General features: G+C 35.5%; 1 protein-coding gene across 1 annotated transcript; it reads right to left on the bottom strand.

Moving 5' to 3' along the window:
- Positions 1–1,527: 1,527 nt before the first annotated feature.
- On the bottom strand, positions 1,528–21,500 carry cenpf (centromere protein F). Its single transcript, XM_056476846.1, has 19 exons — positions 21,301–21,500; positions 21,012–21,208; positions 20,713–20,825; positions 20,548–20,639; positions 20,179–20,443; positions 19,845–20,047; positions 18,894–19,019; positions 18,657–18,785; positions 18,429–18,551; positions 18,147–18,282; positions 14,911–18,050; positions 12,428–14,437; positions 12,185–12,337; positions 11,966–12,100; positions 10,173–10,334; positions 9,897–10,071; positions 6,482–6,904; positions 6,176–6,351; positions 1,528–2,098 (listed from the first exon to the last, which is right to left on the bottom strand). The coding sequence occupies exons 1-19, from the start codon at positions 21,460–21,462 to the stop codon at positions 1,892–1,894; spliced, it is 8,127 nt and encodes a 2,708-aa protein (XP_056332821.1). The 5' UTR covers positions 21,463–21,500; the 3' UTR covers positions 1,528–1,891.
- Positions 21,501–25,163: the final 3,663 nt, after the last annotated feature.

The following is a 25,163-nucleotide window of genomic DNA, read 5'->3' as shown; positions in this document are numbered from 1 at the left end:
GGTAACAATTATTTGTATGTATATATATATATATATATATATATATATATATATATATATATATATATATATATATATATATATATATATATATATATATATATATATATATTGATTAAACCACATGTAAATAGAGCTAAAAATACTAAATTACACAAATTATAATACAATTTAGATAACATTCATTTTACCTTTATCAAATAAACCAACTATGCCGGCAATTTTATCTAGTTACTTTACATTAAAAATAAGCTTTTGCTTTCAGTTAAACTAAGTCAAATAAATCAGCATTAATAAGACTAAAGAATGTTTCAGGGAACAAAAGTTGAAGCAGATATGATGAAACACTCATGGTGTGTCTTTTTCTTCCAAAGTCCTCTAAATTAGACCTAAAGCTCAGGGGAGATTTTCAGAGTGAATTTAAGAGCTGAGATATTGATTTAATAGCCCTGGATGAACCGACAGAGTCAGAAACTGACCTGACTGAGAATTAGATCCCTGTTTGTTATGTGTTCATTAAAAATAGCCATCAGTCTGAGTATAAACAAAGTCTCTTTAAGGCAAGTCATTTCACTCGGCGGCTCGGGTATTCTGTTTGAATGGGGAAATATTAATTTCTCCAAAATTGTTTGCGATTAAATTTCATATTAGGAATCACCAATAAAATTCAACAACAACAGTCTCTTTAGTTTCATTTTTAAACATTCTGAACACACAAAACCAGCAGAAACTCACGTCTGGCCCAAGCCCCTCCCTCAGTGAATCCTTTGTCTATAGCAATCACTGATTGGACGCTGTACTAGAGGGCGGAGCCTTTAGTGACATCTTGTGTAGTGTTCTATAGAATTGGGTATGCATTTCTGTACACAGCTTTGTTTTCTATGTATTTGGTTACCAATAAAGTCTGCTGTAACTCTTGTGTTATGAAGAACAGAAGCACACAGACAAACAGATCTGTAAGACATCGTGAACTTTAGTAAAGTAGTAGAACAATCAGTAAAAAGGGAGTGATAAGTTGTAACATTTCTATATACAAAAAAACAACAAACCTATAGAAGCTTGTTCGTGTACAGAATTTTATAAAAATGCAATTGTGACTTCATCACTCAGTTCTGACTTAATTTCAGTTACAAACTTTGAACAAAATCAGAAAATACTAAATTTTGAAAAATAACCTAAACTTTTTCTTTGCAAATCCAAGCTTATATGTCTTGCAACTGTAATTAGTTTAAACTGTTTAAAATAATTTTAAAAAAATGTCAAACTAAGAAAGCCAATAAACATGAACTTAAAAACAACAACAAAAAAATCATCTCAGAATTGCGAAAACTCTCATAATTTTGCAGAAAGAGAAATCCTATAAACCTAAAATAGCCTAAAATTTTTCCTTGCAGTGATTAATCACAATTATATATGCATAGAGATACTTGTTTTTCCTCACAATAATGTTTTAATTCTCGCAATCAGAATTTTCCTCTGATTTAAAAAGTCAAACAATTAAATAAAACCAGTTGTGAAATTGTTATACATATCACAACCGTTTTATGTATTTGTGATGTAAATTGAATTGCTCAGAATTGTGAGATGAAGCTACGATTCCATTTAAACAAAGAAATTCTGTCAGAAACGGCTTTCAACAGAAATGAGGTCAATATAATACATACAATAAAATGACAGAGCTCTTCTGCGTTCATTAGATACCATCTGCTTTTACACGTTTTAAAATAGTAAAAAGAGAGAATATAAAAAGACAGAAAAAACAGAAATATGACAGAAGAATAGAAGACATATAAAACAGCTGCCCTTCAAGAATATTTACAAAGCTAAAAAGCCAGTGCATAAACAATCTGCAGCATACAGCACTGAAAACCCAGCACACGCATCCTAGAAATCACTGGACTTGGCAGTTGTCGTTTTGTTTTGGAGAGGCACTGACCCGTTCCGGTGTCTGCGGGCTCTTATTGAAGCTTCTTGAGCATCTGCTGATTTTCTGCTCTATAACAGGAGCGAGACTTTCACAGCTGTTTTTCAGTGGACTGTTGGTGAGTGCAGATAATAAAGGCACATTTCTGCTCTGTGTGGCCTTGGGCTTCTGCACCTGAGAAGTACATGGACATGATGTCAGAAGAGAGCTGGGCTGTCAAGAACGGCCGGCGGCGATATATATTACTGTTCAAAAAAATCTCTCTCTGGGCCAAGCGGGAAAGTGCAAATGTAGAACTAGAAGATGCAACCAGTCAATCTAATCTGCTGTCCTCTCCGAACACACAAAGCCAGCATGTAGTTTTGGAGCAGCAGAAGAAACAGTGCTGAAGCGTAATTGAAGACTGGCTGTGCTGAGAGCTGACTAACGCTTTGCTCATCTCATTCTCACCCTGCCAACCACTCGCATCTGTTTTCAAGTTTAGCTGTTGCGTTCTCCTGTCATGGTGTCTGTTAAATAGGGCTGTCAACTGTATACAAATCTTTGATGGAGATAGTTACAATATTCATTAAACTCTGAAATGCAATCAGGTTGTAAGAGACACTCGAACATCTCTAAAAATGTAGTTTTTAGGAAAGGAAATAAACACTCCGATTAGGACTGCACGGTATTGGGAAAATAACACATTGCGATTTTTATTTATTCTGCGATATACATTGCGATATGAATACAATTTCACTAGATGAGTTGAATAAATGTTAGTAAAGAACCTATAATTTCAGATTGATTGGGAAGATTCTGTAGGGGAGTATAGCTACAATAGTATAGTTTAATTGATTAGAACTTAAGCACAATAAGTCTTCTATAATAAGCATTATATTTGTATTATATAGAGCACAATATTTGTATAATAAACAATCTACAAGCATAGATAAATTCAATAAAGAAAAATATGCTAATTAAGTAAACACGTTTTATTGTTTTCAGAGGAGTCGAAAGTATTCAGGTATACAGTAATCAAATGTAAACTAATACTGCATAGTCTTCGTTTTTATAAACAATTCCGTAAAATTAGTCGTTATTCATTTTTCAAAGTAACAAATGGTACATTTTCTTACGCCTGGATGCTTTTAAAAACCTCAGACAGTCACAGGGCTCAAAAAACACTTGGTAAATGGTAAATTATAATCCAGAGTCAACATTGCGTATATACTCGTGACGTGACTATTGCGAATGATCACATTGCGATATCGATGCTGTAACAATACATCGTGCAGCCCTATTTCCGATTGTTTTTTAAAACTTTAATAATTCATTTTGTTTGTTTGTTTTATAAATAAGATCACAAAATGAAGTAATTATTTCACATATTGTCTTTTGGAGCACTGCATGTATGCAGACCTTTAGTTTTGTTAGAAAGAATGACATAGGATACATACATTTGCACTGTTTTGGAGTTTATGAACTTTGTCAAATAAATAAGTACATAAATAAATATATTTCAAATGTAATCTGAATCTAGATCCATCCACACACACAATCTGAGAAATACATATTCACCATACAATTAATAATAAAAAGGAGTAAATGCGTAAAAAAAATGGTAACAACTAGGCAGGGGCTGGTATAAGATTGTGACGGTATGATAACCTTGGATAAAAATATCACAGTTTCACGATATTGTGGTCACTGCTTACTGAACACAATACATTTTATTTTGAGAAACATTTAAAATATTTTGGAGCAGTAAACATGTCAGGCTAAATGATTCAAATGAATCATTGACTTCTGCCATCTTTATTTGTTTTAAAAAACACTGATTTCTTTACAATTTCAAGCGACATCTTTGAAAATATCTTTTTTTTGCTGGAGAAAAAGTTGTTGTCCGTTAAAAAAATAAATAATAAAAAAATAGTCTTACACATACCTTAGGAACACTATTACAAAAATTTGGGTGGTTTTAAAACTTGACTTTTCCAAACTGCGGTATACCTTGAAAACAGTTTATTTGGGTCCCCCCCACCACATTCAGCTAATAAAAGAGCTGCAGATCAGATAATAAAATGGGTTTAGTTGTAACTGTCATAATGTATGGTTTAATACTACACCGAAGGGATTGATGGAATAGGCCTATTGATAAAAGAGTTTTCTTCCATCAATAGGGACATTTCATTCTCCTTTGTAAAAGTTTTTTTTTTAAATATAAAAACATTACTTTTTGATACATGTTGTGGCTGCTGTATTTTTTGTAGTTTATTTTGATACACTTAAAAATTAGGTATTTGGCATTTTATTTTAAAATACTTTTCAATGGAACCAGCAAAAGTAAGTCTAAGGCCCTCAAAAAAATGTGGAAAAAATATTTAAAAGCCTTAATTGACATGGCTATTCCTTAAAACTGCACTACACGTCAATAAAGGCTTTTAAATATATTTTTTTCCACATTTCACGAGTGCTTTGGACTTACTTTTGATGTTTATTCTGATGAATCCTTTACCCAAAGAGCACCAACACATTAACTAAGCTACCCCTGAGCACTTTGATTTAGGATTTTTACCTTACAATGTATATTTGCCCAAGGCTGATTATGACTAGGTTTTCTAATATAATAAATGTATTCGCCAGAATGTGATCACAGCAGGCAGATAAATAGATTTTTGCCCCATCTGCAGTCTGGAGAAGTTTAATAATTGTTGTTACTATATAACCTCATCCTCAAGTGGTTCCAATATATTTTCTCTTTTTTCCGATGAACACAGAAGATACCCGTTTCCAACTGAATTTCTTCAAAATATCTTATAAGTGTTCGACACAAGAAACAAATAAGTTTGAAACAAGTTGAGGGAGAATAAATGATAGAATTTCCAGAATTTTGGGCAAACTATTCCTTTAACTCATACTCAATCTGGATTATTTCTTCAAACTGACACACAGGAGGAGAAATGCAGAACTCTGGCCTTCAGAAAAGCGTAACTATAGTAAGAATCAGCCATTAAAGGAGCTGAAGTGTTTATCTGGGACAGAAGAGTTACTGTCCAGCATGAGGTCTCTGCTTCCCTTTAAATTGTCGAAGAAAATGTGAAAATCTCCAGGAAATGGGGACTTGGGGTAAGGTGACATGATCAAAACTTCAGAGGAAGGCAAAAGCTGACAGGAGCTTTAATGCCTCAAAGCACTTAAAGTTTAGCCGTCTAATGAAATATGTCATTTTCATGGGTTCATTTGCTAATTATTTCATGGTCAGTAACTTTAAGAGTGTCTGAAATGAGTTATCTACAGACTGCAGAAACATTTTGAGAGGGTTTATGATGCCCTCCTGTGGTTAATGACTAAATATTTTTAGATGCACAATGAGAGTTTCATGGCATATAAACCTTTTATAGCAGGCTCCCCTACACTTTTGTTCTTAAAATAAGTTTTATGGTAAGAACTATATTACACATGAAGAGTTCAGATGCAAAGACCTCTAAATGCCATCTGAAATTCTCTCTAAAATGAGCATTTTTCTAAGCCTCCCATGTTTATGTTCAAGTATTTCACTTTAAAGGCAATAAAAAGAACTTATTTGACACTATAAAAGTACAATTTCAGAGCCTACACAAAATGCTAATTTTAGAAGGAACTATCAAATGGCACTTTGGCACTTCATAAACACATGCATAACACCATAAACAACAAAAAATTCAATTGAAAAAAAAAGAAAAGACCAAAATTACTATTAATATACGATTAAACTGAAAGATGATAAAAATAACTAAATTATCAATTATAAATTATGAAAATGATACTGGAAACATCCAGCATATGGGAAAGTTAATGATATTATTCAAGTAAAATTTTATAATCAGCAAAAATAATAAAATATAATAATAAAAAAAAACACTACAAATTTAAATTATTATTATTTTTTAATTTTTATAAAAAAAAAAATAAAAAAAGTAAATTCAAAACATAAAAAAAAGGAAACTAGACAAGTGTTGAGTTGTTGTACGCAAAAATGAATGTCAGATTTCACTATTCATTTACTCATGGCATACTGCATGAAACCGCCAATGTAACTAAGACTGTTTACTTTTTAAAACACTTACTTAATGTTACCAGGGAAAAACCACAACAAATAAAATAATAATAATAATAATAATCTTCCTTCAAAAAGAACATTTTCATAGTTTAACTTGATGTCAAATATTATATATAAATATATATTTATATAAATATTAGATTGCAGGACACAGAGGTAGCTCCACTCACCGTGTTTGGTGTTCTGCCCTCTGCTGTCTGCGTGGAGATTTGCGCAGGATGTTCTGCTGAACCTGAGCTCTGTAGAGCTGCAGTTGTTCGAGCTGCCAGACGAGGACTGCAGCGCTGCGCTGTAGTCCTGCGAACGATGAATGGGCTCATCTCTCCAATTGGAATATCTGCAAAACCTGAACAAAAATAAGTGATGTAGATGTGGAAAAAAGCAGGAAAGATATTGCAGATACATTGCAGATTCAAGAAACATGCCAAGTCAACATACAGTTAAAGTCAAAATTATTAGCCCCCTGAAAAACTCACCTTTCTGTACCAGCTCAGGCAGACCCTCTGGTCTGAAATCCTCATCGTCTTGTTTGGCTTTAGGTGTGGCGGCTGCAGCTTTGAGTCGCTTGGTGATGTTGTGCAGAGCTTCCTGTGCTTTATTAGGAGTGTCATCTATTACTCTCGGTCTCTTTCCTGCTGTAACGCTCGCAGGGTTACTGTTCTCCAGGTCACCCTTCTCAGACCTGAGGGATCTTCTGCTCTTGGGGGTCTTTGTTTGGGTGCTCAGCTGTTTGAGTTGGTTTTTGAGGCTTTCATTGGTTTCTTCCAGCTTGTGAACTTTAACCATGAGGCTGCAGTATCGGTCCATGCTGTCGTCCGCCTCGCGGCTCTTCTCTTCAAGAGCTTCTTTCAGCTCCTCTAGCTCTTCCTGCAGGGCGCCACTACTGCTGCTGCCATCAGCTGTTAACATGGCATATGTTACATTTAAATTCAGTGCATTAGCTTTAGAACACTCTGTCCACAACTCTGAAAACACATATTCAAACTACAAGAGTAAAGTTCGTAGACAAACTTCATGGTGGCTTGACAAAGCTTAGTCTGACAGCCTGAAGTAGTTTTAAAGTTTAAATAATTGAAGTAGTTTTAAGAAGTTTAAAACAGTCGGCACAGAGAGATAACTACATATAGGTTAGCATGTTTCTAGTTTGGATTGGCATGTGTCTAGCTAGGCGGTTAAAAGGGTGCTCTGAGTTTGCTAAGTGGCTGCTAGAGTGTGCTGAATGGTTGCTAAGGCGTTGCTAGGGTGTTCTGAGTGCTTGCTGATGTGTTGCAAGGCGGTTGCTAAGGTGTTTCGAGTGGTTGATAGGCAGTTGCTAAGACGTTGCTAGGGTGTTTTGACTGGTTGTTAAGGTGTTGGTATACGGTTGCTAAGGTGTTCTGAGTGGTTGCGAGGCGGTTGCCAAGATGTTGCTAGGGTGTTCTAGGTAGTTGTTTCGGTATTGCTAAGTGGTTGCTAAGGTTGCAAGTTGTTGCTAGGGTGTTCTGAGTAGATGCTAAGGGGTTGCTAGGGTGCTTTATGTGGTTGCTAAGATGTTGCTAGGCGGTTGCTATGGTGTTGCTAGGGTGTTTTGATTGGTTGCTAGACAGTTGTTGAGGCGTTGCTAAAAGGCATTGCTAGGTGGTTGCCAGGGTGTTCTGAATGGTTGCTAACGCATTCCTAGGTAGTTGCTAAGATGTTCTAGGTCATTGCTAAGGTGTCGCTAGGCGGTTGCTAAGGTGTTCTGAGTAGTTGCTAGGCAGTTGCTAACATAAATGAGCATGTTTCTAGTAGAAATTACGTGTCTAGCATTAATTAGCATAGTTCTAAAATAAATTAGCATGTTGCTAGCATGTTTCTAGTATAAACTAGCATGTTGTTAGCATGAATTAGCATGTTGCTAGTATGTTTATAGTATGAATTAGCATGCTGCTAGTATGTTAGTATGTCGTTTGTTCCTAGTATGGATTGGTATATTGTTAGTATGTCCAATGTTGCTAGGGTGCCATAAGTTGCTGCTAGGGTGTGGCTAGTAAGTTGAAAGGTCATCAGTGATTGGCAGATTGGTAGTCCGAGATTATTGAGCCCAGCCTTAAGTAGGGCTGCTCGATTATGGGAAAAATCATAATCACGATTATTTTGGTCATAATTGTAATCACGATTATTCAAAACGATTATCAGTTGAAGTCAAAATTATTCGCCCTCCTTTTTAAATATATAAATATTTCCCAAATGATGTTTAACAGAGGAAGTTCACACAGTATTTCCTATAATATTTTTTTCTTCTGAAGAAAGGCTTATTTGTTTTATTTCGGCTGGAAAAAAGAAGGTTTAAATATTTTGAAATCTATTTTAATAGGTCAATATTATTAGCCCCCTTAAGCAATATATATATTTTTGATTGTCTGCAGAAGAAACAACCGTTATACAATGACTTGCCTAATTACACTAATTAAGCCTTTAAATCGCACTTTACGCTGAATACTAGTACCTTGAAAAATACCTAGTAAAATAAAATGTACTGTCATCATGGCAAAGATAAAATAAATCAGTTATTAAAAATAATTTTTTTCATTATACAGAAATTGGGGGAAAGGGTCGCTAATAATTCTGGAGTGCTAATAATTCTGACTTTAACGGTATATATGCACAGTTATTTTCCTCCCGTAAATAAAGGAAAGGGAAATAAATACAATAGAATAAAAATATGAAACAAACTGTGCTTTAAGCATCTTCACTGTGAGAAAAAAAAAACTTTAGCTGCAAAAGTCCTTCAGTCAAGAGCAGTGAGGGATTTTTTCCATATGTTGTTTGATTTAATGATAAAAACAGTCGGCAGCAGGAATATTGCGCTGTCACTTTAAGAATAGTGCGGCTCTGATATGGTTTGTCTTTCACATATTTTGATTCTCAACTTGTTTGTTTATTACGCAAATGAGGGTCAATATGAATAATTACTAAACACCGCGTTCTGGCACAAATGTGCATGTATTTGACCATTAAAGCGCTCGCATTAAGATGAAGTTAGATGTGTGTGCTCTGCTCGTCTCTGAGGCTAAGCGCGCGCACACACACAATAGCATGTGATCTCTTTCGAATATAAATCAAATAATTCGAATATAAATGAATGATGCGCATCCCGTACTGTAAAGGTTACATAACAGAACATGCTTTTAGTCATTTTCAGTTGGAATTGAGCTTTGCAGAGCAACAAATGTGTACAACTGGAAAGGTGGCGGTATATGAAGGAATAATCGTTTATTTCGATTAATGGTTTATCACAATCGTTAGAAGCCAAAATCGAAATCAGATTTTCAATTAATTGCACAGTCCTAACCTTAAATCTGCATGACAGTCTGGCACAAATTATGAGGTCACAAAGTTTGGTCCAATGTTAAGTCAATTGGACTTTTCAGAATTTTCCGGGATGGTTTTCGGAAAAGCATAAGTGGGATCAGTTGGAAAAGATATAGCAACTTAATTCAGTGCAGTTTGGAGGTTTGGAGTTAGTTTGGTGGTTGAAGTATGAACAGTCTAGGAGGAGATGTGTTCTTAAAATAGTCTAAGGAAGAAGAGGAAGTTTACGTAGTATAACAGTATGTAGGCTTTCTCAAGCCACCATAAATATAAGTTAACAAATACATATATATATATCCACTTATTTTTGTTGCCATTTTAGAGAGCACAGTATGATGACTGAGAAAGGTCACTCACAGTGCAGTTGCACTACATGTTAACACACCGACCATTAGGTTATCAGTGCAGACTTTAAATGATATTTTACATAATATATCTGAAATACTATAAAAAAATAAATGATCATGTAAACAAAATTTTAAAAATGTGCAATCTCTTGACCTCAAACTAAAAGATCTTCAGTGAAGTTTGACTTGTTAGTTAATGTTGTGTCCATACCTTGTTTTTGTGAGGTCTTCAGAGTTTCGATCTCTTGTCCCTGCTGCTGAAGTTCTTCTTGAAGATTCTGTTTCTCAGCCTCCAGCTGTTTGCATGACTTCATCCACAGATTGATCTTACTCATTGCACTGTCCTTCTCTTTGGACAAGCGTGCAATCTTTGAGTCTAACTCGGTCTAAAGGAACCAGAACAAAATAATTATTATTACTTCACTAAAACTTAAACATATAACATGTCAAAAAAATAATGTAGTATAAAAAGCAACAGAAAAAATACCTTTTCTTTTTGACAATTTTCCAATTTGTTTTGTAACTCTTTTAAGCCAGAGTCCTTCTCTGCATTTTGAGACTTGATGCTCTCAAAGTCTGACTGATACTGGGCAGCCTTTTTTTCAGCCACTAACATATTTTCCTTCAGTGCATTAAGTTCAATCTCGAGCTGTAGAAAATAAATAAAAGATATTTTTCAAGGTCAACAATTTTATACGTTTTTCTGAAAGTGAAGCAAAATTAAATGAAAAACTTAAAGTGAACATAACAATATCAGTGTTTCCTCTAGGATTTTTTCCAGCTGTGGCGGCAGGCCTTTTACACAGAGCTACCAGCTACCTATGGTGTTATTTCAGTGACAAATGTCATGAGCGCAGTATTACAAGTCGAGTTCGCATTTATGTAATAAGAGCATGTGAATCTCTGCTTGCGCGCCGATTTCCTCTGTTTGTGCACAAAACTTATTTACTTAGATTTGCTAGGAATATTTATAAATGTCTTCAAAGACATACAAAGCGGCATTATTCTGTCCTGAAGTAAAGTAAAACAGCTATAAACTCCAGAGATCATTGTGTGCAAAACCATAGACCTTTATCTAAATAAAGTATAATTATGGAAACTGTGTTCATCTTAACTGAAAGCTAAGTAGTGTTTGCTGGCCTCATGCATCACCTTAAAGGGTTAAACAAATAACGTACAGCACTACTACGATGACAGAAAAAGTTTGTGCTGTTATAATTCACTTATATTTTGGTGCGATTAGAATCGGCTATTAAAAAAACAACAACAACTGAATGTTTTGAATGCGAAGCTGTAATTTAGCCGTGGTAGGATGAATTTTGATGTGGCGTCCCACCATGGAAGAAAAACCATGAATATGGTCTTTAAATATCAATTTAAATGTTAGAGAGGCATATATTCCATAGTTATGGTTTCTTACTTTGAGCATAAACTAAATTTTGTTCAAATAAAAAATAAATAAATAATCTTCATTGACATCTTTATAAATAATACCAACATTTAAACCAATGCCATTTTTTTTTGTACTTTAAATGCTTCTAAAACCTTCTGATGTCCTGCACCCCCTCAAAATAAATTAAAATAAAATAAATAAAAGGTAGTAAATATACTGAAAATGCTATTACATTTAGAGACTCACCACTTGCTTATTTTTAACATACAGTGCTCAGCATTTATAAGTACTACCCTCACAAATCTATCTTTTAAATTCATATCTTTAATAGGAAGCTTTACAATATTATATTTGTGCATATACATTAAATTAGTCACTACTGAAGCTAAATCTGGGGCTTATCTAACAAAATAACGATACAAAAAATAGTAAAGCCAAATGTATATGTTATAGAAAAATATAAATACAAAAAAAATAAATAATAAATAAAAAAAAAGGAAAAAAAAAAAAAAAAGTTGAATTTTTGTAGGCTGTAATTTTTTTTTTTGCAATATTTTGCTTGAATTCAATTTTATTATCTTTCAGTTTCTTAATATGTTTGGTGGCTAAAACATTATTTTAATAAATGAATCCATTTAATAAATCTGTTTAAATGCACCAAAATACTTACCTATATATAAATACCGAAATAAATACCTATATCCACTGAGAAATAGATAAAAATATTCATTTTCAAAATGGGGTGTACTCAATTATGCTGTGCGCTGTATACAAATTCTTATAATAATAAACTGATCTCTCACTATTATGCAATATGCTAACATAAGACCTCCTCTTGACAGAATGCACAGAAAAAAGCACATTGTTGCAATGTTGCATCAGCCCACCTGCTGCTGTGTGTGTTTCAGGTTCTCCTCATGTCTCATGTTATTTTCCTTCAACTGAACATCATGACTTTCTTGAATAACAGATATATTTTTCTGCAAGCCATCTTTTTCAGCTGTTAGTGCTTCCAAGCTGAACTGGAAGGTGCAACGAAAATGTAGCTTTAGTATAGGCTGAACAGTGATAAAGCCAAAGTAAAATATGCAGATGAATATTCTTACCTTATACTCTTCAATTTGTTTTTGAGACTCCTGCAGCTGACAAGTCAACAGATTCTGATTAATCTCCAAAGCATTCTGAGTTTCCTTAGCCTCACATAGCTCTTGCTTATGTTGCGTCTCAAGATGCAAACTGCTCTCATGTAGTGAATTTAACTGAAAATTTATAAATATCAATCAATATATGTGAAGTGAAAATGAGGGGAGAAGCTAAATACCACTAAAAATGGGGGTGGGGTAGAATACCTTTCCTGTAAGTTCAACGTTCATCAGCTTCATGGCATCAAGTTGACCTTCCAGCTGTTGGATATTAATTTCTAGAGAAGATATACTTTTCTGCATGACCTCCATCTTGGTAGACTTCATCTGCATCTTCTCTTCCAGCTGTGCAATGGTAGACTGTAACTCAACCTTGTCCTTTTGCAACTCCTCATCTCGCTCCTCTCGAATTAAAGAGAGTGCCTGCAGCTCAGCTATTTGCGACTGAAGTTGTACATTTTCTTCGCTAAGCTCCTGCTGCTTGTTTTCAAAGTCTTTCAAGAGGGACTGGTTGGATGAACGAAGCTCTTCCTGACATCTTTCAAATTCAAGGACTCTCTGTGCGAATTCTTTGTTTTCAGACTCCAAAAACAGCAACTGAGAGGCCAACTCCAGCGCCTTTACTTCCTTTGATTCTACCTCTGTTCGACAGAGTTGAAGTTCCTCCTCCATGGTGCCAACTTTAAATTGGAAGTCCTTAATCATTTGCTGCTGGTTCGCTGTTGCCTCTTCTGCAGATTTGAGCTTATCAGACGCTTCTTGATTGGACAACTGCAATTCCTCAATTAGCTTGTTTTTTTGACGAAGCTCTTGTTCAAGTTTACACTTCTCCTCCTTGAGATCTTTTAGCGCGCTGGTCATCTCTTCGATTTTCTTGGTAAGGTCTTGTGTTTCAGCCTGTATTTCCTCAAGCTCTGCTTTGGCAGTCTCTGCTTGAAGAATAGCATCCTCTAGATTCTGCTCAGAAAGTTCTTTTTCTCTCTCTAGCCTTTCAATGTTGTCCTGAAGAACATCTGCCTTTCTTTGGGCAGCTTTGAGCAGCTGACTCATGTGATTCTTTTTGCGTTCGTCAGATTCAATTCGTACTTTCAGTTTTTCAATGCCTTGTCTCATCTGAGCCACTTCCTCTTGAGTGGAAATCAATCTGGAGGCTATTTCACCTTTCTCCAAAAGAGACATTTCAAGTGACTGGGACAATCTTACGTTCTCATCCTCAAGTGAATGGATTTTGGAAGACATGTTTTCAGACTCTCTTGAAGCGAAGCTGTCATTGTGTTTTAAGTCATTTAATTCACTTAACAAACGTTCATTGTCTCCATTCAAAAGAGCTATTTTATTCTCAAGGTTTTGAGATTGGTGAATCAGTTGCTCTTTTTCTTTCAGCAGGACACTAATATGGTCAGACGCCACCTCGTTTTGCTTTTTCCCCTCCCTAATGTCATCTTCTAGCTCTTTTATAAGTTCTTTTGTATCAGTTTCTCTCTTCTCCAGAAGATCAGCCTTTACTTTCAACTTCATTAGGGAGTGAGTTTCACTCTCTCTTTCATCGGTGCATAAAATCAGCTCTTCTTTAAGTCGCCCACCTTCTGCCATAGTTATATTAAGTTGTTGTTCAAGGCTACAATTTGTCCTTCTAGCAGTTTCAAGCTCCGCCTCTTGCTTCTGTTTCTGTTCTTGCATCTCCTCTATGTCAGCCTCCATGGATAGGATGTGCTTCTCTAAATTGGCCTTCTCCGAACGCACCCTTTTCAGTTCACTCTCAATCTGGAAAAATTTCTCGTTCCACTCACCTTTTGCCATCTCTAAGCTTTCCATCATCTCCATAACATCAGTGAGCTGGCAATTAGAGGTCTGCAGCTGTAGTGTTAAAGAATCGATCTCTTCTTTCAAATCTCCAATGTGCTTGTTCAGTTTCTCGTTTTCCTGAATGATGGATGCCAACTTGTCAGTGCCGTTTTTCTTTTCACTTTCCATTTCACAAACTTTGCCTTCCAAGTCCAAGCACAAATCTTTCCTAATTGCCATTTCGGATTCCAAAACTTCAAACTGGGACTGCAAATGTAGAAGCTCCTCTTCACGCTTCCTTAGAACTTCCCTAAGTGTTTCAATTTCCACATTGGAATTTTTACTTTCTGTGATAATACCCAAGGTGGAGTCAGACTTCTCAGCATGATATATTATGTTCTCCTGTGCTTCAGATGCAATTTTTTCCATATTCTGAATGAAATAAAAAGAAAATATAAACGTAGCATCACAAAGAAAATTTTCAGTAAATGGTGTTGTAAAATGTGTGTGACATTGATTAAAGGTGACCTAAACAATGTTTGCCCAAAAATTTTAAAGCACCTAATCAGTTACTAAACATGCCCCTTACTGCTGATTGATGAAAGTATGTTTTGTAGAGCTGTGGCAAAAAATCATTTCAGACATCAATTCAGAGCTTCGATATTAACAGCAGATGGCGCTCTAGACTAGTTTTCAATGGTACACTCAAATACCAATGAGGAAGAGTGCCATCTGCTGTTAAAATCATCTAAGCTCAGAATCAATTCAAGAGAGAGAATAGCGATGCATTTCGAAGTCTCCGAATCAATTTCTTAAACGTTTTTTCTAGTGTTTTGGGTATTGGTCCCACACACAGTTTAACTTGCATAATGCATAAATTAAATAAATTGAAATATATAGCTTACCTGTGAGGTTTCAGCAGCCAGCAAGGAGGAGGATGCAATGTCTAATTCTTGCAGTTGTTGCATGGTTGCCTCCAGCTGTGAGGACAAGATCTCTGTGTGTTGCTTTTCTTCTTTGAGTTTGGCCTCCAACTCATTTTTTATATTGAGCATTTGCTCCTCCATGCTCTGGAGCTCTGTAGCATGCTGCAATTTTAGTTGCTCAATTTTAATCCCAGTTTGCTCCTCCATGGCTCTGACAGTCTCCTTAATAACATGAGACATGTCCTCAATGTCACTGGATTTATTTTGCATCTGCTCTTGTAGTGCAAAGTCTTTGTAATCCTCTTCTGGAGACAATGGTGTTTTGGGCTCTTCTAGTGAATCATTCTTCCCTTTAGGTGATGACATACCCAGAATAGCAGAATCTTCCTCAAAGGGCAAAAGAAATGTGTTGGCAAACGGCATTTCACAAATACCTTGTTCATTCCCACCTGAAGTTTGCTCTTTGTTAAGCGTGTCTGCAAGGTTCCTCTCAGATTGAAGCTGTTCTATGTGAATTTGCTGTTCGGCAATCTGAGATACCAGACAATCATTTGCCTGCTTTAATTGATCAATTTGCTTCTGAGAACTCTGAGTATCTGCTTTTAATTCCTGGATTTCAGATTCCAACTTTAATTTCTGTTCAATAAGATTAGTGTACATTGCTTCGAGGTTTGCTTGCTTACAATTCTCTTGCTCAAGGGAAACTTTAAGTTGTTCATGGATTACATGGAGAGACTCCAACTCAGCAACTAACACAGAACGAGACTGTTGTTCCTTCTGGGATTCCTCCAAACAAGCAGATAGCTGTGACACTTCAAGTGAACTCTTCACATAGTCTTCTTTGGCAGATTCAAGCTTTGATTCTAGGGTGGACCTCTGGGCCTCACTCTCACTTAATTTTGCTTCAAGAATGCTAATGTTGCCTTGCAGCTCCTCTACTTGTGCATCAAATGAATTAATGCAGTTTTCATTATCTTCAAGATCCATCTGCAACATTTCAAGCTGTACTTTGATTTTGCTCATGTTGATGTTTTTTTCATTCAAAGTCTCTGACGTTTTAGCATGCTCAGACTGAGCCTTCTGAAGTTTTTCTTTCAAAGTTTCAATCTCACAGGACTTTGCTGCTTCTTGGCTTTTCAAATCTGACAGAGCAACCCTGAGACTCTCCATCTCCTGCTCTTGCAGAAACAGATTTTGTTTTAGGTCTTCAAGCTCCTTTGCAACTTTCTGATTGGATTCAGTGACCGCACTGAATTTGTTTTCAGAGAACTTAAAATCTTGCTTCAGCTTGATCATTTCTTGAGTGGCTACTTCCAGTTTCTCTGAAGCATTTTTCACCTCCAGAAGTTTGTTCTGTAATTCTGTTTCAAGAACACTAATGTGCTCCTCTAAACTATTTTGTTTTTTAAGATGAGTTTCCAATTCAGAGACATAAACTTCAGATTCTTTATTATGCCTCTCAGTGAGCTCCTTGATACTGGTCTCTAATAAAGATTTTTCATCAGACATGTCATGCAATTTTTTTTCCAGACTCGAAATTAGCTCTACAGAAGAGTCAAACTGTGTCTGAAGATTTACTAAAGAATTCTTCAGTGTGGCCGACAAATTATTTGAGGCCTCAAGTTCAGTTTGTATTAAAGCAATCCTTTCTGCCATGGCATATTTTTCAGCAAGTGCTTCTGTTATTATGGAAATCTCTTTAAGATGATTTGCATTCTCTTGGCAAACAGCATCATGTAGTTTTTGCAGGCTTTCATATTTCTCAAAAAGATCACTTGCTTTATTTTCAATTTCTTCTTGTTTCACTTTGAGTTGTGCGTTTTCCTGCTCTACGCTTAATGCCTTATTTTTCTCATCTTCAATATCTATTGCAAGATTCTCAGCTATTGTCTTCTGATTTTCCAGCTCCGTGGTGGTCTGAACTTGTAGTTCCTTTACCTTTTCTAGGGAACTTCTGATTTCTTCTGCTTCAGCAACAAGACAATTAAACTGTTCTTCGAGAGAACATAAGGATTTATTCTTTTGTAACAGACTTTCAACTTCATTATTAAGATCATTTTCTCTCTTTTCCAATGAAGACACTTCCTCTACTAGGTCTTCTTTGATTTGAGAAAGCTCATCATACTTTCCTTGGATTTCGGCATTTAAATCTTTTTGACATTTTAGGTCTGATTCCAAGAGGGTAATCTTTGCAAGTACCTCCATCAAGGATGTTTCCATGTTTAGTTTTTGCTGTTCCAGCTCTTTGTTTTGTGCAAGATGGTCTTCACATTCTTTAGCCAACATGTCTTTCTCCACTTTGAATTTCTCCAATTCCTGATCACGCAAGGTAAAGGATTCCTGAAGATGCACAATCTCAGTTTTGTTCATTTCAATAATGGAGTCCTTTGACTTAGCCAGGATGCAAGCACTTTCATATTCTGCAAGCAGTTGACCATGGGCTTGTTCCATTCCTTCTAACTTGCTTGTTTCTTGAAGCAGTTTAGCTTTAAGCTCGCTCACCTTCTCCTGTGTTAAAGTGATTTGTTGATTCAGATTGTCCATCTCCTTCTTATGTTTTGTTTGTGTCTCACCAAACTGCTGTTGAAGTTCCTCATACACTCGTCCTTTTTCTTCCAGCTCCACACATTTTACAAGCAGTTCACCTTTGAGTGAATCAATCTGACCAGACAGGCCAATCTTCTCATTTCCTAAATCTTGCATCCTTTTCTGAAGATCATCATGAACAATGCTTAGGTTGTCTTTGTCTTTCTCCAGATCTGCTATTTTAGCTAGCATTTCATTATGGTTGGATTCAGCGTTGTTTATCAACTGTTCCTTTTCGGTTTTCCACTGCAGAAGAGTTTCATACTCTTTCTTCATCTCAGCAAGTTCTTTCTGATGGGAGTTTGAGGTCCTTTTGAGGTCTTCATTTTCTTTCTCCACAGCACAAACCTTATTTTCTTTGAGTTCAACTTCATGAACCAGTTTTTGAAGCTCAGCCTGAGTTTTCATATTCTTTGCTTCAGCTTCAGCCAGAGTTTTCTTGGAATTTTCCAATTCTTGAGCAGATGATACACTTTGACGATCTATTTTTTTGCACAGCTCTGTTAGTTCCTCACTCTGGGTTTGTGTCTTTACTGAAATTAACAAGTATACATATTTGGATAAATCATATATTCAGGTATTTCTTGTTTTATTTATTGCTAATTATCAATTACAATTTTAAAACACACCTTTTAAATCATCCACCATCATGCGGTTTTTGGCAAGAATTTGCTCGGTATTTTGCTTTTCGTCTTCGAGTTGTTTGACCCTCTTCATCTCTTGGTCTAACTGACAACTAAGAGTGTTTTTCTCTCTCTGCATTTCCTAAAAACAGAAGAAACATCCTATTTATATGCTGTCAAACTTCAATCTGCATATTCTATAAGATCTGTTATTAAAGGCATGATGAAGCATAAGCTTGATATAAAGAAATTAAAGCCTTATCTTTAACAGATACAAAAGAAACTTACATCAAATTTCTTCTTTATCTCTGCCTCCTTTACTTGACTGGCTTGTAAGGCCTGCTCAGACCTAAGAAGTTTCTGTTTCAGCTCCTCCAGTTCTTTTTCCAGTCGATTCTTTAGAGCAGTTACCTTTGAAACCAACACAAGTCTATTGAAATTGACTTCATCCAAATGTGTATAATATTTGAAACAAGAAAGAAAGAAAGAAAGTATAAAATTACAACTTTAAATTACCTTGTCCATTTCTGACTGCAAAACATTGTAGTCTTTTTTAGCTTGCTGGATCTCCATGCTCGTCTTATTTTTCACCTGGATGAACTGTTGATCAAGAGCTTGATGGGAGCTTTGAAGTTGTGCAAGTTCCTGAATTAAGTTTGAAGACAAATATATATTTTCAATATTAATTCGATATAACATTCAGGTGTCTAAAACAAACGTTTAATGTTTTGTATGACAGTAAAGAGACAATACCTTTTGACTCTCTCTCTCCTGGTCCTTGATTTTCTGCTCCAGAGATCGATGCATGCTTTCGGCATTATGTCTCTGACAGTTCATTTCTTCGGTTACCTGCTTCAGCTTAATCTCGAAGGCTGAACACTGAGGAGCCAAATCAACCAAAGATTAAATACTACATGCTAACTGTGATTAGCTTAACTTATTTCCAATTATTCCCATGACAGCACTACACACATTCAAATTCATTAAACAGATTTCAAATATATTTGGACACTTAATGTTTAAATATTTTGATAAATCACTTTAAAAAAAAATTACTTTAATAAAAACTGTTAAGTTTTATGTTATGTTTTTCTTCTAAGTGTGCCTGTTTTAGCTTTAAAATAATGTATACTTTTAGTTGTTTTAATGTATGTAATATACAGTACATGCAGTGCAACAATATTTTTTTAACTGTTATGGTGTTTGTGGTTTATGTTTCTGGTGTAGATAATTTAAAATACCATTACAAAAACGTATTACATTTAACAAAGTGCAAAAGTAATATATTTAATGGAATTTTTAATAAAGATTCGCGGTGGACCCACGCCTCACTCTGTGTCTTTAACCAATCACCTACTTCCTAAAACTTATTTAAGGCCAACCAGCCCTCTAGCACTGTTCTTCTTGTTCTTTCGAACCCACCCTCCCTCTATTTCCTCACATCCCATTCACAATCCTTTAACCCTCTCTTCACTCCTAGATGATTAAATTGGAGGGGGTCCAATCACTCTACAAAAATATTACAGAGACAGTACCCCCATTCGGAGTCCCTGGGCCTCATCGTAGGACGCCTGATCAACCTACCGGTTCACTGTTTTTCCTCCTACTTCCCTTACCCCCCATCCCACTGTTCTCTTACCTTTCCCTTCACCCCTACAATAAAGTCTAGCTCAAAGTGTGGCGTGGTCCATGCAGGTCAATTACCTTAGAAACAGACTGCTCATACTGGCCTGTAGCCTTGGTGAGTTCATCTCTGGACTTGTTCAGGAGTTTGTCCTTCTCTGCCACACCTTTCTTTGCCATTTCGAGTTGACTTTGAATTTCACTGAACTTATTGATCTGATTTTTCATATCCTTTTCATGAGCCTGAAGACGGAGCTCCAACTCAGAAACCTTTGACCTCAGATCTGAGCAGCAGAAGAGACAACAAGATGCGTTACCTTGGGGTATTTGAAAATCCTCACTGTAGTGCTGCATTCAGAAGCATATTCTCATTTATGCAGTAATAAAAAAATAAACCCATCGAAAGTCTAAAAACCTTGATTTATATTCTTAAGCTGTTCCATCTGCTGTGATCCTACTGTGTCACTCGGAGCGCCTGATGTGAGCTGCTGGTGAGGTTTTATTGGTGTGTCATCATAAGACCACGACATCCCAGAGGCTCCATTTCTTCTCCTGGAGGGCGTCTCCATCACAGGTAGAGACTGATGACTGTTTTTTTGGTCTTGCTGCCATGGAAATATTGAGGATCCTGTCTGCTGTCTTGCAATGTCTTTATGGCTCACCGAAGACTGGTTTAGAAGCTTTAAGGGATGCAAAAGAGATACCCATTATTATTAATTAGTATTTTAATAACAACTAGTTATTTACAAGATTCTTTTACCAAACAACTATTCAGTTTACTTACTTTCACATGCATGACTTTAATTTCAGCCTCTAGTTTTTTACGTTCCTCAACCTCTCGATTGTACTTTTCCTGTAGGTCTGTGATTTTGCAGTCTGAAAATGTTAAAAAAACGTTGGTTCCATGTGTTTTGCATTATATTTTGCATTCATTCAATTCAATTCTTACCCTGTTGCCAGTGATTAGGCGTTGCAGGAGTTGCAAATGTTTTCTGCGGTGTACAAAGCTGTTGCATTTCTGAAGCATGTGAAGTTTGGGACCTTTCCAATTCATGTTTGTACCTGAATTAAAATAATAATAACAATTATTATTATTATGTCAAGATATGTCAAGTTTTATGTGGATAGCAGAATATTCCAGCACCTAAAAAAAAAAAGACTATTAAATTTAGTTACAATATGGTTATTTGTATACGTGTATATTGGCAGCTCATGAACAACATATAGAATGACAAGTACTCCACTTACTTTTTGACCTCTTGTTCAAGTCGATCAGCCTGTTTCTTGAAAGTGTTGAGTTGTCCCTCCAGATAATTCACCTGCTGCTCCTTTGTTTGGATGTCATGTGTAAGTTTCTGTCTGGCCTTTTCCAGATGTTCACAAGACTCTACCAAAGACTGATTCTCTCTCTTCAGGGCAGAGGCTTCACTCTTCTCACTATCCATCTGTAGGGAAATATAATAAACAAATTACTCAGATATTAAACTGCGCTGATGAAGATGCTAGCACTGAGAATATCTACCATGTTGTTTCTGACCTTTTGTTTCTGTTTCTGTAAAGTAGCTTCAAGGGAATCCATCTGGAACTGTTTCTGTTGTCTTTCCTTCTTTAACTTGTCAAGCTGTGCTTCGATTTCTTGGATCTTTTGCAAGGCCTTTGCAGGAAGGCCATCCTTCCACTCTTCTACGGCCCAACTCATATTTACTGAAGATGTTGGGTTGTTGTTCACAGACACGCTGGCATACTCTGAAAAATGTAAATGTAACGTGTCATGGTCTTACAAGCATAATAAACTCATAATCATTTTGAGTTAACATCATTTTGAGTAACAACTTCATTACTCCTTTGTACGTGATATGCATAACTGAAATGTCAACAGCTTTCTATGAAAACATATGAATGGAAGTTTATAATAAAAGCTGACCTTTGTTTTATAAAAACCCTGTATCAAGCAGATGAAACATTATAGAACATAGTCAAGCCGAAATTATTCACAACCCTGGAAAATTCTGACTTAAAGTTAACTTATTCAATGAGCCATGTTTATTTTTTTGACCGGAAATGACACAGTTTGTGGACAGTCACGGCTAAGACAAAAGGAGCTTAGTAAGGACCTGTAAAAGAGACCAGTCATTGCTAAAGTATAATCTTGGTCATGTCATTTTTTTTCCAAATGTAGGCTAAATAAAAGCTGAGAAATATTTTTCTCACAATGATGCCACTTGTACATCGTATTATCTTTTGGGAGAATCATGTCATTTCTGGTCAAAAAAAAAATTGATGGTTAAATAAAAGTAACATTATGTCAGAATCTTCAAAGGGTATGAATAATTTTGGGCTTGACTTTATAATAAAAAGCAAACAATGAGTACTGTGGCAAAACAGCAGAAAACAATAACAACACTGTTTATAATATAGAACAGTATACAAAATTTATTTTAATTGTTATTTATTTGAGTTTTTTTTCTATTTAAGTGTGGTTTTACCGATCATTTAATAAATATCACAAGTTATGTTTACAAGTAAAATAAAATCATTAATTAAAAATAAAAAAGACATTTGAAAGCCCAATCATGATTATGTCTATGACAATTAATTGTCAGCAGAAAAAACATGACAGGTTGAAATTTTACTTAAATTAGTATGGTAACATTAATTGTAAAACATAATTTCTACGTAGCTCATCAGATTACGTGTAAATGGTCTTCATTGAAAAAATAAATAAAAAAAGAGAGAGGTAATTCTGAATGTACGCTAGTATCATAGTAACTTCTTAAATTGTAATTTTAAATACTTAATGTTCTTTAGTTTAAAAAAAAAATCATATTTAGAGTAACTATATTTAATGTATATTACTTCTCTGCATTTTCCTCTTCTCAAACTAGCATCCTAATCTAGCAGGTAGGTAGACTTAAAGTTATATTACGAATATTTTTTTTGTCCCAAACAACCTTTGTTCCTCTGTTTAAAGTCGCGTTGGATATAAAGGGTCTATATGATGTTCATTATTGGTACGTGATCGTTTTTATAAAACAAAGAGAACAAATATCACCACAACTTTAAATCACATAAGTTTTAATGGCAAGTAAAGTGTATAAAAATTTAAACAACCACGAAAGTGCTAACGTTAGAAATTATATCAAAAATAATGCAGGTTGGTTTTAAGACATAACCAAGACTTCGCACATAGCTCACTCGAAACAATGAAATCTGCATTCTACAAAATATAACGTTATAAAGTCTTACCAGATTTCAGGTAAAACCCCTTACGGACACTCCACGCTTACTGTCTTCTTCTCGTGTTCTTCAGTTACTCCAGTGGAAAATTCAAAAAGCGTTTAACTTCGTTGTTGACTGAATGCAGCGCTGTTATTGGCGCGTTTGAGATATGACGAGTAAACACATCGGCCTCTGATTGGACGGTTCTGTCCATTCAAATGTAACTTCACAGCCCATTCTTTTGCGTTTTATTATTTCGAAAATGAAAGGATGCATATTCGGCTGGATAAATAAACTCTCTTCCAAACTGCACACAACCGACGAGTAGCAGGAAAAAAGATAAACAACAACAATATTCATATTTAGAAAATAAAACTAGTTTAAGGCAAGACATTGCAAATAAACCTGTTATGCATTATAATTTCCCCAAATAAATAATGGCTAAATATGCAAACTATACATTTCTAGCACTATTATCTGAAAATTGTTTCCTTTTTTTAAAGGGAATTTTGATCAAATGATGTATCAGGACAATTCGTATAAAAATAGCCATAACATCTGTCAGACTTATGAAAAGTAAAATATTAATTAATAACAAAGTTGAATAATAATACATTAAGAAAACAGCCTTTAAAAGAAGGCTATACTGAAATCTACCGAAAAAAACTGAAAAAGAGAGAAACGCGTAAAATGTATTCAGGATGTTTTCGTTACATAAACTAAAGAAATATCAACAAATGAACAAAACAGCAACACTTTATGAAATTCCAAAATCATAATCTTAATATTGAATCGTTCATAAAAAAGGTTTATGCCTGCAGTGTCTGCGCAAACTGTTGATAACAGTAAACGCCTCTGATTTGTGATAATGATCCATAGCTGTTCTGCTCTTCTGAATGGTTACACTTTTGATTGTGCTCCTGAATGCAGTGATCTGTGGAGAGATGAATGGCATCACACAGCTTCCACAGGTCCCTGCCAAACACGTGCTCCGGGTCATAACAGATGGTTTCAGAGCCATAAAAGGATTGCATCACCATGGCTACTGCCAGGATGCAGCTTATGCAAAGACTTATGACAAAAACAATAGCAGATGATGATGACTAGAAGTCGCTAGATGTATTCAGTGATACAATTAAAGAAAAAAGATGCAATGGCATGTCTCAATTAAAAAGACCCCATTTCTCTGGATTTATTAGGTCTGGGTTCAAGTGAAATTATTATTTATTCCATTTAGGTAGCATTTGATAGCATTTCTTCTAAATTTAAAATAATTTGTAATGGGGAGCTTTGCTTTTCCTCCCGAAATTTGAGAATCAAAGTTCCATTAGCTTTACTCCTTGTCAGAATTTATTCCAAATATTAATTGCTTAAATCTTCTCAGGTTAAAACACTGGAACTGTGTTCTCTAAAAAAATGAAGATTATTATTTTTTTATAAAATTTGCTTTATCAAAAATAAAAGATTTACTCAAACATCCCTATAAATTGTTAATATGAAAAAACTGAGAATTTGTAGTAGTCTCCATATATATAGCAGCACCATTGATGTGATCCAAGACCTGTGAAGAGATGATGCCAAGATATCCATAATCCTGGACCAGGCTGTACCCTGAGCAGATGCAGTGTTGGTCATAGAGGAGCATGAGAGTGATTCCCGAAAGACCCAGTAACAGACACGTCTTCGCATTGATTTTGTGAGCTTGAAAACTCGCCGGTGACCTACTCACACCTGCTCCGCAATGGATGTCCAGCGTTCTCCAGGGTCTGGTGCCTAGAATGCAGCTCTGCACAAGAAGTTTGGCCAGAGGAGAAATGGTCGTGCCCAACTGAGCCTGGTTTTTCTTGATGTTTTTTAATCCTTCACTTTTGCTAATTGGTGAAGTTTTTTCCTCGACGCTGTCGCCACTGGCTTGCTTAGTTCGGGACTTGTGCAGCTGCGCATCGATGGATTCTCTCTTTAGTGTTTGAACTCCCAGCAGTGAATATTAAACCACACTGAACTGAAATTCAACAATGAAAACTGAACTGACACGGTTTCTATTCACAATAATCTTCTAGGTAAAGCTGCTTTGACACAATCTACACTGTAAAAGCGCTAAAGAAATAAAGATGAATTGAACTAAACTGAACTTCAACTGTGAAAACTGGACTGACAGTTTCAATGTACTAGAACTTTATG

Source organism: Danio aesculapii, chromosome 17 (assembly GCF_903798145.1).
Source record: "Danio aesculapii chromosome 17, fDanAes4.1, whole genome shotgun sequence".
In the NCBI taxonomy this organism is placed as follows: domain Eukaryota; kingdom Metazoa; phylum Chordata; class Actinopteri; order Cypriniformes; family Danionidae; genus Danio; species Danio aesculapii.
Note: the sequence above shows the minus strand (reverse complement) of the source record. Positions and strands in the feature narration are given on the sequence as shown.